A 15,460-nucleotide genomic window follows, 5' to 3' on the forward strand; every position below is an offset into this window, starting at 1 on the left:
ACATTCTAACTAGTTTTTCTTGTATCACTTTTTGAAATAACTACCTTTTTTTTTTCTAAGTTGACTACCTTTTTAAATTTCTAAATAATCGAGTTTGCTACCCATTTTACATGTTTCGTCCAAGAATTCGTTAGGCGGGGTTCACTTATGATATTCTTTCATTTCCTTCGAACTCTAAAGTAATTTGCTCATAATCCAATTCTTCCCTCATAATCTTCTCCAACTTTCCTTCAAATTCTCTCCAACAAACTCCAGACAACTGAATTGAGTAATCGTTGCTTATTGAGAGAAGGTAATCAACCAAGATTGTTGTTTAAGTTTTGTGGATTAAGGTTCTTAAGAATAGGTTTAAGTGTACTATTCACAGGTCAATTAATATTAAGTGTGTTATTGATAGAAGCCAATAATATAAGTATACTTATAGAAATTTCCCAAAATTTTAATTATATAAGTAAAATATTATGAAATTCATTACATATTCAGACAAAATTGTAATAATACAAGTAGCTATGTTACTCAACTTCTTCATCCATTCCTTAATAGACTATACATGTTTATACAAGTAACAATGAAAATACCACAAAGTAATTGTCATTTACAATGAGATACATGTTTCACAAAACCACGGGAGATAAACTATACAACTACCTCTAGTCCTCGAGTAATATATTATGACAACTCAGAAGTTATTGTATTCAATCGGTTGGACGTAGAAATTCTCTCTTCACATGTAGTCATAAATGTATAGTTTTCGAAGGCATCATGTTCAAGGAACAGAATAAAAAGTTTGGTTGAACACACAAAGTAGACCTTCCGGGGACTATGTTAGCAATATCCTCAATTTTGACAAGTACAACTTCCTGTGTTTCCTGAAAACCAAACATCATATTCCCACTTTCTAAAGACTTCTTGGGTAAATACGACTCCAACCAAACAACCACTATGTATCATTTCCAGAACCATCAAAAACCAAAGACGAAGGGAGAAGGTATTGACAACAACAGGAATAATGGCAATAGAGACACCTATGACCTACCTACACTCCTCTAGTTTCGGCATATCACAAAACTGTTGGCAGTTGGCAATTGGCACAGCTCTACATGAATTGTTGACATCAGTCAGAAATGAAATTTATATATACTCTTGATCTTCAAAAAGGTACCGGTGGCCTTCTACACTCCAAAAAGATCGAGTGACTCCAAAACTCTACGGGCTTGGATGTGCAACGCTGTCATCCTCTCCTCTGGATCAAGCGTTGAGCCAAATTGACTAGCTGCCCATATCAAAGATGCAGATTTCTCCCCGAGTAGTCGACGTATGTCTTCGTGTACTGTCGCCATGGGCTGCATATCTCTCCCATCCACATGCCCAATGAGTAATAACAAAAATTCTCCACATTTCATCCTATTTATAGTACAATGAGCATCAATAAGATGACAAGCACTCTAATCAGTAAGATGATAAGCACTGCGGTTGCAATATACAACATACAGGCAACTAATAAGAAAAATAAAAAATCAATATCATTGTGGGTTATCGACAGCACAATTAATGCACAATGCTCTGACAACAAGAATTCTGATTGATTTACTTCCAAGTATATCAAGGTAAGAATCCTGATCCTAGCGATATATAATTAAATATGACATAAAATAATAACTAAGGCTATGCACAGCAAGGGGAAGAATTTGGGTGGATAAATATATTACCCCCTATGTCCAATCAATTTCACAATCTTCTTTCTAGTCCCAAAATTTATCTCTACACTTCCTCAACTATTCTTTTCACTCTTTATCACACTGATACCATATTCTAAGACATTCCTCTAGTCCTTGTCTCTCTCTACACACTAACTACTATTCTTAATCACCGTGACAGCTAAAAGTGAGAAGATTATAGATAAGACGGATTGTTTTTCTGGCATGTAAATCAGGTAGATACATGCCTTATACGAGCTTACAAATTACAAAAAAAAAAAGACCCAAGCTCATCATAGTGAAATTATAAAAAAGAAAATAAGCTGTCAATGAATATTTGATGCGAAAATTGAATGTACCTGAGATTTTCATCAACTTGTTTGTCTCTAATAATTGCAGAAACTTCCTCAATGCCATTACAGGTTTCAAAATCCTAGTGGAAAATAAATATTAGCAATATCCCAATTAGGAATCATATAATGGATGCGAATTAATATATGTCATACCATTTGATTAGCAGTCGAATCCAACATCAAAGCAATCAAAGCATCCAAGCAGGCCCCTTGCTCTAGAACTCCTCTACTCGACAGTATATTCATCAGCACCTGCATATGATTAAGAAATCAAAACTTACAACAGGTAACAGATCCCTCTCAAGTTTCTTCTGTAGACTTAAGGCAGTCAAAATAATGATATTCCTCTCCACCAAAAAACTTCCCTCAACTAATGTTTCTGGATCTCCACAGATAAATGTCAAGCATTCTATTCTAATTTTTAATAGCTTTCTACAGTTTAATTTTCTCATCTATTCTTCTAATTGATATTCTTTATATAAGGAGAAATAGTAAAACAAGTCTGACTAGATTGCTCAATACTAAAGCTTGAAATTAGAGGAAGAAAACATAACACATATTGTTCTAGACTTCTAGTTGCATGTTGAGCTTCAAATTACAGCTAGAAGTAGCTTAAAGAATATTGATGCTCCTGCAATCTTCTAAAGGAAGGTAACTCACACTTCTCTATAAGTTACAAGGATATATGAACCAATTTACATGACCGTATGTCTCTTCATTATTGATTCAAATCAAGCATCCTTTAAAATCCACTCGGACCTAGTCAACTGGGAAAGCAGCCACACTCTTCTTTCCTTCCTTTCCCACAGAGTATTCCTCCACTCCTCTCTAGGGTGGTGGGATGGAGGTAAAATGTAATTCTAAAATGTAGTAGAAAGTAAGAACCAAGGAAAAGCATACAAAAATAAATAGTATGCGGTACCGGAATCGCCTTGTGCTGGTGAGCCAGAATTGTACTTTGCCTGTAAATCAGGCAGCATCCTTCCAAAACACGAAGTGCAAGTGCAACTTCAGTATCAGTTGAAGGGCCTGTTAACTTCATAGGCTCCACGGTGAATATATGATCTAAACTGGTCACTCTATCTTCTTCTGTATCTTTAAGCGAATACTGAAACAGAATAGGGACCACTGCACATACATGTCCGACAGTTAGCACATCATCCAAAGCCGTTAGAATCACTTAACCCTTCAACAAATCTTGAAGAGCTCAAAAGACATATAATTTAAAGTCTAGATCATCTCAAAAGAATGAATGTAATCATGGAGAATCACTGAGGACAATCACAACTGATATCTTCATATGACGAGTTTTCCACTCACATATAAGTCCCATTTTCAATCATCCGAGAATTTCTCCAAACATTCTGGTTAACTTAGAGAAAAACCAATTATGACAGTTCTTTTCAAAAGATGTACTAAAACAAAACAACGTCAAAGTATATTATTCACAAACTAATCAATTCACTAGAATTGAAACACTAATTCACCAGTTATTAAACCGTAAAATTTTCCAGAAAATGGAATTTACAATTCGCCAGCACTGAAACACTACTTCACCAGTGAGTTTTAGTTCAATTTCCGTCAAATCTTTTTCAATTCTTGTATTTTACAAACAATGCAACTTCCTCCATTTCTAAATACAAACCAAATCACCATCAAAATCATTTCTCAACTTCAATCACAAGTCCTACCAACAAACAAGATTATTCCTCAACAAAATCTTCCAAAATTTCAATTCCTTATCCATCATTACCACAAACAACGCTGTAATTTCACAGATAAACCTACACATCTCAATCCTATAACACAGACAAAAACTCGAAACCTAAAATCGCGTAATCGAAGAAAGAGAGAGAAAAGCGAATTCAACCTTGAAGATCAGGAAGAGATTGAGTGAGGCAAAAGAGACGAATCGTGGAGTCAGAATCAGCGATTGAACGGAGGAATTTGAGAAGACAACGAAGACCGCGAACTCGAAGGAACGAAAATTCAGCGCGCGCATCTCTGAGTCCAGATCGAAGCGCAAGTGTGACTTCTCTGTACGTTTTTCGCAAATTTAGAGATTCGACGAGTTCTTCTACCGCCGCCATTGCCGCCGAAGCTAGCGGAGAAGGTGACGGTGATTCGGGCTGCGTTGTCGGCGATTCTGAGTTTGTTGGTGGTGGTGTTGGTGGTGGTTGGGTTGATTTCTTCGAATCCATTTTTGGAATTTTCTCTCTCTTTTCTGTTGTTAAAACGATGGCGTTCTGGTGGTTGTTTTAATGTTTTGTTCATCATGATATTTTTTTGCTAATCTGTTGTTGAAACTTTAAGCCTTAAGGGGGGAACTTGTGAATTTGAGGTAAATGTATGGTAAATTGGTAACTAATGTCTCATTTTTTTAAAAAATTGAGGTCGAATTATCATATTAGTGAATGTCACGTGTCAACTAGTTTAGTTAGTTAAAATTTTCGAATGTGGCATTCAAGATTTGGGATCAACTTTTGTCAACATTAATTGCCTTTTTAGTTTTCTCTCCACCAAAAAAATAATATAAATATACCTCCCCGTTCTATTTTAAATCAAACATTGGGTGAAAGGACACTATTCACTGATCACTTTTGACTCCAATTTATCGTCATTATATAAAAAAAAAATATAGTCAAGTGAGATTTTGTTAAATTCGTCTCGATGCATACTATCAAATTATAACTTTTTTATAGTTTTTTTTACATGTGCACAACTAAAGATATTAATGATTAAAGAAGCACATCGTGCTGCGTGAAAAAGCAAACATTTCAGTTCAGAACGGAGGAAGTAAAATATTTTGTTTGGTAATATTGGTATATTCAGGTTGAATTTTCTTTGATTTTTTTACGATCTACTTTAATGAATCAATAATGCATTTGAGTTGAATTAAATACAACCAAAAAAAGTTCGAAATGAAAGACAATTTTGAATCTGCTTTGTCTATGAACTAGGTGTCGCATGATCCATTATTAAACCTCTTTTCGAGATTGACATGGTGAATTGCTGGTTTTCAAAGACTCAAGTGTTATAGGAATCTCCATTGACAAAGGGTCACAGATCAGTAAAAAGACGGGCTTTATTTAAAAGAAGTAGGAATAAGAAACGTGTTTAATGTTTAATCTTTAAAAGTTTTCTTTTTACAATTCTTACGATATCAATTTCCTATGAATTTTATAATGAGTTAAATATTAATATGTGTGTTAATGAAATATGCATAGAAATAATAATGAAAGGGGAGAAACAGAATAATAGTGAACTAAAAATGAATAATAAAACTTGTAGTTTAACTTTCTTGAGTCTTTCCATTGTTTGAACGGTCAATGTTTCAAAAAGAAAATTAAAGCCAAAGTATTGATTTTTACTTTTAGGGTATCTCGAGCAATCTCTAATAAAGATTTATGAGCATTGTATAAGGACGTGTTGTAGGAGTAACCCCTTACCTTCTGGGTGAAATTGCCACAATATGGGCATTCTTCTTAACGGGAATTATTGCAGTTGGATAATAGCTAAGAGGATTTGCCAGACTTGAAAGGCATTGGTTTTAGCCTTTTATGGCAATGACGGAGGGGAGTTTGAGGATTTAGAGTTTGGGCCATGAATTGAAACACTTACCAGTTACAATTATCTGTAGTAATACGTATGGGGAAGTTAATCATAAGAATTTTGCCAGTCTAACATCAACAATACTGGGAAATAACATTGATGACAATATAGAACAATTGTGCTAATACAAGTAAATAATCTATACAAATATATTAAAAGACGTGCATGACAATGTATACACGCCATGTGACACCTCTGTTACTTCACTAGAATTGTCCAATGTGTACACAAGTCATGTCGATTAACAAAAGTAAAATTAGCTTGCAACAAGATTTGAACTCGTAACCTCTTACTATTATAACATAACACAATTACCATCTCAACCAACTTTTAATCATGCTTTAAGTGTCCATAATAAAAATTTAAATTACCATACAAGAAAAGATATAATAGAATAAGAAGTCACCAGAGAATCAATCTTCTTGGTAAAAATAAACCGGAGACCATCGCTTTACATTATGAAAAAAAGAAAACCTCACTTATAAGACTACAGAAGTGAAAGTAAGGATGTGTAAATCAATAAACATTTAAAAAAAATCTAAAAATCTATTTAGCATTGAAACTCTCATGAAGATGATGTTTTCCATTTCTGAAACTCAAGACGACAAAATTTCTTTGAAGGACTAGCGAGTTTCCTGCCTCAATGATTTTCAGTCACAAAATGATATTTTCACAACGAAATATAACTCTATAGTCTATACCCTATTATATACATCTTTTGTCGGTAATAAACAAAACTACAACAGATTTTTATGCAACAATAGTTATTTAATCCTAAATTTTGGGTTTCACGAGAAATGAACAAATGGGGTGTTTAGAGACTTTTTCGAGGAAACACAAATGTGTCAAGCACCCACGCAATGTTACTAGTCACATCGGCTTTTCTAGGAATGTCTCGAGATAAAATATGACTAGGCCTGGAAAAGGCCAAAAATGTCCCAAAAACAGCCAAAATTGAAAGTTATAATACACGCTTTCGTACTTTTCCATGGCCCGAGATCCAGACGGCACGAGGTGCCTTCGAGGGACATGAGATATCATTGGAAAGGAGTTAAGTGGCTTGAACGATTATACGGATGCATTTACATTCATTTTAAGGCAATCTTGGGTTTCACTAGAGATGAACAAATGTGGTGTTCAAACGCTTTTCGAGGCAATGCAAATGGTGCGAAATACCCACGCAACGTTACAAGTCACTTTGGCTTTCCTAGGAACGTTTCAAGAAAATATGACCATGCCCGAAGAATTCCAGAAATGTCCCAAAAACAGCCAATATTGAAGGTTATGATACATGTTTTCGGACTTTTCCGGGGCCAAAGATCCAAATGCTACGGGATGCCTCCTAGGGACTCCGGAGGTCATTAAAAATGAGTCATGCGGCTTGGAACGAATATGTGGATGCCTTTATATTTATTTCGAGACAATTTTAGGTTTCACGAGAAATGAACAAATGGGGGTGTTCAGAGGCTTTCCGAGGCAACACAAATGATGCCATGCACCTGCGCAACGTTACATTTCATGTCATCTTTTCTAGGAACGTATCGAGAGAAATATGGCCAGGCCTGGAGAAGTCCAAACATGTCCCAAAAACAAAAAAAATTGAAAGTTATAATACACGCTTTTGACGCAATTTGGGATTTCACGAGAAATGAACAAATGCGGTGTTCATACACTTTTCGAGGCAATGCAAATGGTGCCAAGTACTCGCGCAATATTACAAGTCACGTCGGCTTTCCTAGGAACGTTTCGAGAGAAAATAATAATTAGGCCCGTAGAAGTCCTAAAATGTCCCAAAAATTGCTAAAATTGAAGGTTATAATACACGCTTTCAGAATTTTTCGGGGTCCGAACGCCACAGGATGCCTCCTAGGAACATGGGAGGTCATTGGAAATTAGTCATGTGGCTTGGAACGAATAGATGGATGCCTTTATATTTATTTCATGACAATTTTGGGTTTCACGAAAAATGAACATATGAGGTGTTTAATGGCTTTTCCCGGCAACACAAATGGTGCCAAGCACCCGCGCAAGGCTACAAGCCACGTAGTGTTTCCTAGGAATGTTTCGGGAGAATATGTGATCAGCTCCGTAGAAGTCCAAATATGTCCCAAAAACAGCCAAAATTGAAGGTTATATACACGCTTTCGGACTTTCCCGAGGCCTGAGCTCCAAACGCCACGAGATGCCTCCTAGGGACATGGAAGGTCCTTGGAAAGGAGTCATGTGGCTTGAAACGAATATATGGATGTCCTTAAGTTCATTTCGAGGCAATTTTGGATTTTACGAGAAATGAACAAATGGGATGTTAACAGGCTTTTCGAGGCAACACAAATGGTGTCAAGCAACTGGGCCGAGAAATGTTAGAAGCGATGTCGGCACTACTGAGAACGTTTCTGGAGAAAATTATGACCAGGCTCGGATAATTCTAAAAATGTACCACAAATAACTAAAATTGAAGGTATAATACACGCTTTCGGACTTTCCCGGAGACCGAGCTCCGAACGTCGCGAGGTGCCTCCTAGGACAGGGGAGGTCATTAGAAATAAGTGAAGTGGCTTGGAATAAATGTATAGATGCTTTTACGTTCATTTTGAGGCACGGGTGGGTTTCATGAGAAATGAACAAATGCGGTGTTCATAGGCTTTTCGAGGCAATGCAAATGGTACCAAGTACCCGCGCAACATTACAAGTCACGTCGACTTTCATAGGAACGTTTCAAGACAAAATATAATCAGGTCTTGAGGAGTCCTAAAATATCTCAAAAATAGCCAAAATTGAAGGTTATAATACACGCTTTCGGACTTTCCCGGGGCCTAAGCTTCAAACGGCACAAGATGCCTCCTAGGGACACGGGAGGTCATTGGAAAGGAGTTTGTTGGTTGGAACGAATAGATGGATGCCTTTATGTTCATTTCATGACAATTTTGAGTTTCACGAGAAATGAACATATGAGGTGTTTAGAGGCTTTTTCCGACAACACAAATGATGCCAAGCACCCGCGCAACATTACGAGTCAAATCGGCTTTCCTAGGAACGTTTCAGGAGAAAATATGACCAGGCCATGAAAAGTCCAAAAATGTCCCAAAAACAATCAAAATTGAAGGTTATAATACACGCTTTGGGACTTTCCCGGGGTCCGAGCTCCGAACACCATGGGATTTCTCCTAGTAACATGGTAGGTCATTAGAATGAGTCATGTCGCTTGGAACGAATATGTGGATGCCTTTACGTTCATTTCGAGGCAATTTGGGTTTCACTAGAAATGAACATATGGGTGCTAGAGTATTTTCGAGGCAATGCAAATTGGGCCAAGAACCCGCACAACGTTACTAATCACGTTGGCACTCCTAGGAATGTTTCGGGAGAAAATATGACCAGGGCCGGAGAAGTCCAAAAATGTACCAAAAACAGCCAAAATTGAAGGTTATAATACATGCTTTTGGACTTTTCCGGGCCCGAGCTCCGAATGCCACGGGATGTCTTCTATGGCCATGGGAGGTCATTGGAAAGGAGTCATGTGACTTGGAACGAATATATGGATTTCTTTACGTTCATTTCGAGACAATTTTGGGTTTCACGAGAAATAAACAAGCGGGGTGTTCACAGGCTTTTCGAGACAATGCAAATAGTGCCAAGCATACGCGCAATGTTAGAAGTCATGTCGGCACTCCTAAGAATTTTCGGGAGAAAATATGAACAGGCCCGGAAAAGTCCAAAAAGTTTCAAAAACAACCGAAATTGAAGGTTATAATACACGCTTTCGGACTTTCCCGGGGCCCTAGCTCCAAACGGCACGAGATGCCTCCTAGGGACATGGGAGGTTATTGGAAATGAGTCATGTGGCTTGGAACGAATATATGGATGTCTTTACGTTCATTGCGAAGTAATTTTGGGTTTCACGAGAAATGAACAATTGGGGTGTTCGAGGCTTTTCGAGGCTACACAAATGGTGCCAAGCACCGGCGCAACGTCCCAAGTCACATCAAGTTTCCTAGGAATGTTTCGGGAGAAAATCTGACCAAGCCTGGAGAAGTTCAAAAATGTCCGAAAATATAGCCAAAATCGAGCCGAACTAATACTACCTACGTTCTTTTTCTATTACAACAATGTGTTTGGACACAATTTTTGAGGATTTGGAACAAATGAGTAGTTGAGCATAAAAGTAATTTTTAATTAACTAGAGTGGGAGAGAAATCATCCTTAGAAAATAAAAGCAAGTTTATAAGGCAAAGTGAGTCATTAATGATGGTTTTAATAAAATAAAGTAAGGGCAATATTGTCAATTAAAGTTGCTTTTTATATCAAATTGAGCAATAGATGTGAAACTACCCAAAATAGTAATTTTTGTAATATTAAAAAAAACGGAGGAAGTATATTGTACCCTCATCTCATGTACGAATCTATAATATGTAAACTTTTGTGTATTATAGGAGCTTTAGTGCTTTACCATTTAATACTACCATACATCATCTATTCTAAAATAAGTAAGATGTTGATGGAGACCGTAGAATTAAAGAAAGCAAAGAGATAGAAACAAAAAAATTGTGACCTATGTGCAGAAAGAGTCGGTTTTAGAAGAGACCAACTAATTTTAATTTAAAATTAGGCATTATTTTTTTGGTAAGATGAATGGAGACCGTAGAATTAGGCATTATTTTTTTGGTAAGATTAATTTAAAATAGCAACGATCGAGCCCAAATACTAGTTTATTGAGTTCAAATATGTACAATTTGACCATTCAAATACAACTTCAACTTACTTCAATTCTATGTGTTGTTCTAGCTAAAAGAATTCATCTACCCTTTCTGGATCCTCACTTCCTTATAAATCAAATCACACCCCTTTGGAGAAGTATTTACAATAACTACTAAATATATCAGCAATCCCATCTGAAATGAAACCATGAATCACGCACTAAAGCAGTAACTTAAGTTCAGAAATCAAAAGACAGGGCAGCCATCAACCACAATCCCTTTAGCCGTAGGACACTTAGCCAAGGGGCACATCACATCATCAGAATGGTTCCCCCACCAGTCAAGACTAATGTTGGTAACATATTGCAAGCAGAAGAAGATAAGAATAGTCATGAAAGCAGTTCCTGCATCAAGACCTCCCGAAAGGATGTAATTATAGCGTTCCCATAACTTTGGGCGGTACCTGAAGAAAATGTACCCTGAAAGGAACCCAACAATGATCCAACTAATGAAGTTAACCGCGCTAGCAGGAGGCATCATCATGGTTGCACCCAGAAGAACTGGCATGTTAATAAGTCTGATCCAGTTTTGCTTTGGGAATGCTTTATGAGCTAGCCAAATTAGGCAAGGTGCTATGGCTCCTGCTAGGAAGAACCAGTTAACATGTGAGTAGTACCCCAGGTTTCCGAAGATCCTGCGTGGCCCTACGAGCCCCCATATAACCGAAGCTGAGTAGAAGGTCCTGTCGAATGAGCAGGTCCATGGACTGTCAGGTGGCAACTGTGACTTGTCACAGATATGAGGGATTGATTCCATCATCCACCAGGCTGTTCCGGTGTAAACTGCTACTGATACTACGGTCCCTACAGTCTAAAACCATCAATATAATCTGTTAGTATTACTCCAGAGTACATAAATTGTTCCTAAAGTTACTAGCCAAATTATATCAATATTGTATATTCTACAGCATAATCCATGCTCATCCCGTATCAGAAGTTTTAGTAAGCAACAAACACTAAAGTAACAAGATTTGCCTTTTTCCTATTTTTCGAGGCCTTGTGCTGAATGTCACTTTAAACTGTTGGACAGCACTGAATCTAGTGTACTCTGAGAAAGGAAAACCTGACTGATATTTTGTAGCGAGTTGAGTTATACACGAATCTTAAAAGGGGAGCGTAAGGGAACAGACCTGAGCCATAAACATCGATCTAGGTGGGATCTTCATGTAATGACCGAGCTTGAAGTCCATAATGAAGTTTAGAGCTTGAGTCATACTGATGTAGCCATACACCTTAAACAACATATTAGCAACGGGTCTCCCTGGGTACAGATATCCAATAATGTATTCTGTGATGATATTCAAACCCGGTTGCTGTTAAGAGAACAACCGCAAAACACATTGGCTTTAGAACACATAATTGCAAGCTTCTTATTAGATATTAGGTACAAAAGGAAATTCTAGCTTACCTGGTTTGTAGTGGCTTGTATGACACCTACAGGGAGGGTGAAAAAGAAAGCAAGCGCGCAAGCAAGAAGCACACCCCACCATGGCAGTTGAAGTGATTCCTTGTAGTATTCGCATGTAAACACCGTCAAAACAATGTTTAACACTAAAAGGATATGAAACCACCAATTTGGTACTTGTTTGTAAGCCTTCATCAGCTTCATGTGTATATCCATTTTCTCTGATCCTCCAAAAGCCCCCTTGACTTGTCCCCATATCTCCCTGCATGATCAGCAAGAATTTGAGAAAAGATATGATATCAAATGAATTTGCAAGAATTTCCCATGTATTGTGTTTTCTTACAAACAATACTAAAGTTGAATCAACTAAAAACACATTTGTACAACAAAATTGAATCATACCTTCCATTGAAGATTAAGACATGGACAATAGTAGCAGAAAGTGTAGCAAATCCTAAGCCATATGTCATGGCAAAGAAAGTGCTAAGATATAGAGGACCATCGCTGGCATACGCTGCCTTGTCCAACTCAAAATTCGAACTAACAATTGTTTTAATATCATACACTGATCCATCACCCTTAAAAAGACTCTGAGAAAAGATAGGGAAGCTCTTCGCCTTCAACACATCAAACCAATAACAGATTGGCATCAGTACATACATCATGATCACAAATCCCGCGGCTACATTAGCTGTAGCGAACCAAGGGCTAGCCAGAGGACTCCCTAGGTACGAAGAAATGGTTGACCAGTCTATGGCAAAAGAACCAATTCCAAGGGCTTGAGTTCCCGAACCCAACTGATTAACTAGAACAGATTTTGGTTTAATCCAGCATAGCCAAGAAAAACTTGTGGTCATAATGAAGAGGTAAGTTGGTAGCACACAATAAGCAGCAGCACAACATAGAATGATAAGGAAGCCCTGTGTTCTGTTTATGCCTCCTTTAGCTCTTTTTTCATGATCATGTAGAGCCCTGCAATCATAATCGAAATTTTCCCACAAACTTCTATCAGAAGCCTAAACCAAGAAAATTCATAATGTATTGAACCTCTTTTTTTTTTTGTTAATCCAGAAAAATGGCTGATACTTCATTGTATTCAGAAGTAATACCTGAATATTGAGACTTGAACCAAATTACCAGGCCACCACATTTCTGAAGGCTCGACGAGATACTTCCGGAATAGACCAGCCCATCCAAACCCCAATAGCTACAAATTGTACCAATTGCAGCTCAATTTAGTGCTTGAAAATCAACAATTTTCATATAAACATGCAGGAATAAGATTTGCAATCATAATGTAATTAAGAGGAAAGTGGTATCATAGATTCAGTCTTTTTTTTCTGGTTGTAAACTTCCATTAAATACTTTCTGAATTATATGCCAGATTACATCACTGTACTCAGGAGTCAACAGATTTAAGGTATCATCATCAAACTTCAATTCATAGAAAAACCAAATAAAACAAGGTTACTAATTTTAGAAAAAGACATGTACAAAAAACTTAATAGAAAAATCCTGTCTACTTCTAGTCTAATTAAAATAATATATCTGTCAAGATTAAAAACCAGTAAACAGGGTTTCAACAGAAAAGTTCACAATTTTGAAACATAGATTCAAAGAGTAAGTCCACAAACATAAATTGACTTAAAATAACAATGATTAACACTTAACATAGTTAATCTGAGCCCAAAACTTTTGTACTTCAACTTACAAAATCATCTGTAAAAATAAAAAATCAGCTCTAATCCAAATAAATCAGTTTTAATCATCAGAAATAAGTAAACAAATATCATTTTTAATCAGCAGAAACAAAATAAACACTAGAGAATCAACAAAAATCATCATATTTCGACTTTTTTTTAGTTCAACATGTTATACTAATCAGAAAATTTATCATGTTCACCCAACATGAGAATATGTAATATACAAGCGAAAGCTATAAAAGATCAAGAATACCTCCAGTCATTGCTGTTGTATTGTATTGTATTGTATTGCTATTGTATTGTAATATAAGGCGAATATAAATCTAAACTCGAACCCAATCAAAAACTAACCTGAGTAGTAAGCATGATAAGAATAGCAGGAAGAAGGGAAAGTTTCCTCTTATAGAAAAGCTTAACAGCACTCAATATATGAGTAGCATACACACTTCCAGCACCAGCGTTGGCGAAAATGGTGATCAAAACATGCTCTTTAACGTTAAAAGGGCCAGGATTTAACGTAAACTCCCACTTTGTACCTTGAAAGAACACTCTAGTAGTAATAGTTCTGGCCATCAAATGACCAAGAGGAACAACAGCAATTTGTGCACAAATTGATGTGATTAACATAGGATTTTGTCTGTACCACATGAACTGATTAATAAAAGATAGTAAAATACATGCTGCAAGACCAAGAACCCACATCCTAAACGTTAAAACAGGCATGTTTGGATCATCTGTTTTAAGTACTGTTAATTCTACTTGTTTTATGCTGCATTCAACTTCTTTTTCTTCAACTTTTGTTGGGAAATAATCCATTTTTACTTCTCTTTCTTCCTCAAATTCACCCATCATTGATATGTATTGAAAAAAATGTGTGATTTTCTGAGTGTGTGATGAGTATATTTATACTAGTATATACTACCTCCGTTCTTTTTTAGTTGCAACGTTTGACAAATTGCACTATTCATGTTCTCTTATTTGACCACATTTATTGATTTATATGTTAAACAAAATATAGTCATGTGGGGTCTTGTTTGATTCGTTTCGATGTAAGCTTTCATAATATCAAATTTTCATAATTTTTACTTACATACAATTAGAGATAAAACGATTTGAAATTGTGCATTGGCAAGCGTGAAAGTCAAAACGTTGCAACTAAATAAAAACAGAGGTAGTAGTTTTGAAGAGTTATGTATATAACTATATAAGTGAATAAGTGATGCATGGTACTTGGTAAGTAACTAAAATGAGAAGATTCTGTTTTATAATGACCGTTTTAGGGTGAGATTCCTAGTTTAATGGGATTGCTGAAGGAATCTTAGGAATCTTAGGAATCAGAAAATACTAGTTGTACTCATGATAAGATTTAGGATCTTGCTAACGAAATTTCCAAGGATTTGGATAGGAGTAAATATATTTTAAAAAATAGTGTAAAATTTATAATAATTATAAATCACACGTCAATCGTTATAATTAATATTTAAATTTATTTAATATTTTTATATTTTTAATTATTTTATCTAATACTTCAGGAACGCTTGTTAGTTTTTACCTAATATTTATATCGAGAGAATCATAACTACCTAGTAAGGACCTAAAGTATAAGAGTTTTTTCCAACAAGGACCTCAACAATTTTTTTGATCTACTAAGGACCTCATATCTACTATGGTTACATTTTCCATCCAATATTATTAACTTTGTTTTCTTTTTGTTTTAAAAAATTGAAATGGCCCCACCAACTCAATTATTCTTTATCTCTTTCCATATTCCTCTTAATTTGACTTTAACTTTTTTTTTCATAAAACTATGAGTTTTTATCAGATTGGTACTTTAAGATACATTATTTAATCACATGAACATATTTTAAAAAATTATCACATGTGTGTATTTTCAAAGATTTTCTTTAATCATATGAGTATTTCTTAAAATTTGGACT

General features: G+C 36.0%; 2 protein-coding genes across 2 annotated transcripts; both read right to left on the reverse strand.

Moving 5' to 3' along the window:
* Positions 1-418: 418 nt before the first annotated feature.
* Positions 419-4,354, reverse strand: LOC104888183 (hypothetical protein). Its single transcript, XM_010673074.4, has 5 exons — positions 3,921-4,354; positions 2,973-3,178; positions 2,204-2,302; positions 2,057-2,130; positions 419-1,404 (listed from the first exon to the last, which is right to left on the reverse strand). Exons 1-5 carry the CDS (start codon positions 4,249-4,251, stop codon positions 1,173-1,175), a joined length of 942 nt encoding a protein of 313 aa, XP_010671376.1. The 5' UTR covers positions 4,252-4,354; the 3' UTR covers positions 419-1,172.
* Positions 4,355-10,352: 5,998 nt separating this feature from the next.
* LOC104888184 (oligopeptide transporter 6) lies at positions 10,353-14,436 on the reverse strand. Its single transcript, XM_010673075.4, has 6 exons — positions 13,875-14,436; positions 12,930-13,027; positions 12,223-12,792; positions 11,824-12,082; positions 11,546-11,728; positions 10,353-11,226 (listed from the first exon to the last, which is right to left on the reverse strand). The coding sequence occupies exons 1-6, from the start codon at positions 14,373-14,375 to the stop codon at positions 10,603-10,605; spliced, it is 2,235 nt and encodes a 744-aa protein (XP_010671377.1). The 5' UTR covers positions 14,376-14,436; the 3' UTR covers positions 10,353-10,602.
* Positions 14,437-15,460: the final 1,024 nt, after the last annotated feature.

The sequence above is a fragment of the Beta vulgaris genome, chromosome 3, assembly GCF_026745355.1.
Source record: "Beta vulgaris subsp. vulgaris cultivar EL10 chromosome 3, EL10.2, whole genome shotgun sequence".
NCBI lineage: Eukaryota > Viridiplantae > Streptophyta > Magnoliopsida > Caryophyllales > Amaranthaceae > Beta > Beta vulgaris.

Coding starts and splice junctions, on each gene's coding strand:
- LOC104888184 (XM_010673075.4), bottom strand. CDS start 14,375: ATGATGGGTGAATTTGAGGAAGAAAGAGAAGTAAAAATGGATTATTTC. Junction 12,793..12,929: donor GTTCAAGTCTCAATATTCAG/GTATTACTTCTG, acceptor TTATGATTGCAG/GGCTCTACATGATCATGAAA. Junction 12,083..12,222: donor GTCTTAATCTTCAATGGAAG/GTATGATTCAAT, acceptor CTGATCATGCAG/GGAGATATGGGGACAAGTCA.
- LOC104888183 (XM_010673074.4), bottom strand. CDS start 4,251: ATGGATTCGAAGAAATCAACCCAACCACCACCAACACCACCACCAACA. Junction 3,179..3,920: donor ATCTCTTCCTGATCTTCAAG/GTTGAATTCGCT, acceptor ATGTATGTGCAG/TGGTCCCTATTCTGTTTCAG. Junction 1,405..2,056: donor CAAGTTGATGAAAATCTCAG/GTACATTCAATT, acceptor TACTATAAATAG/GATGAAATGTGGAGAATTTT.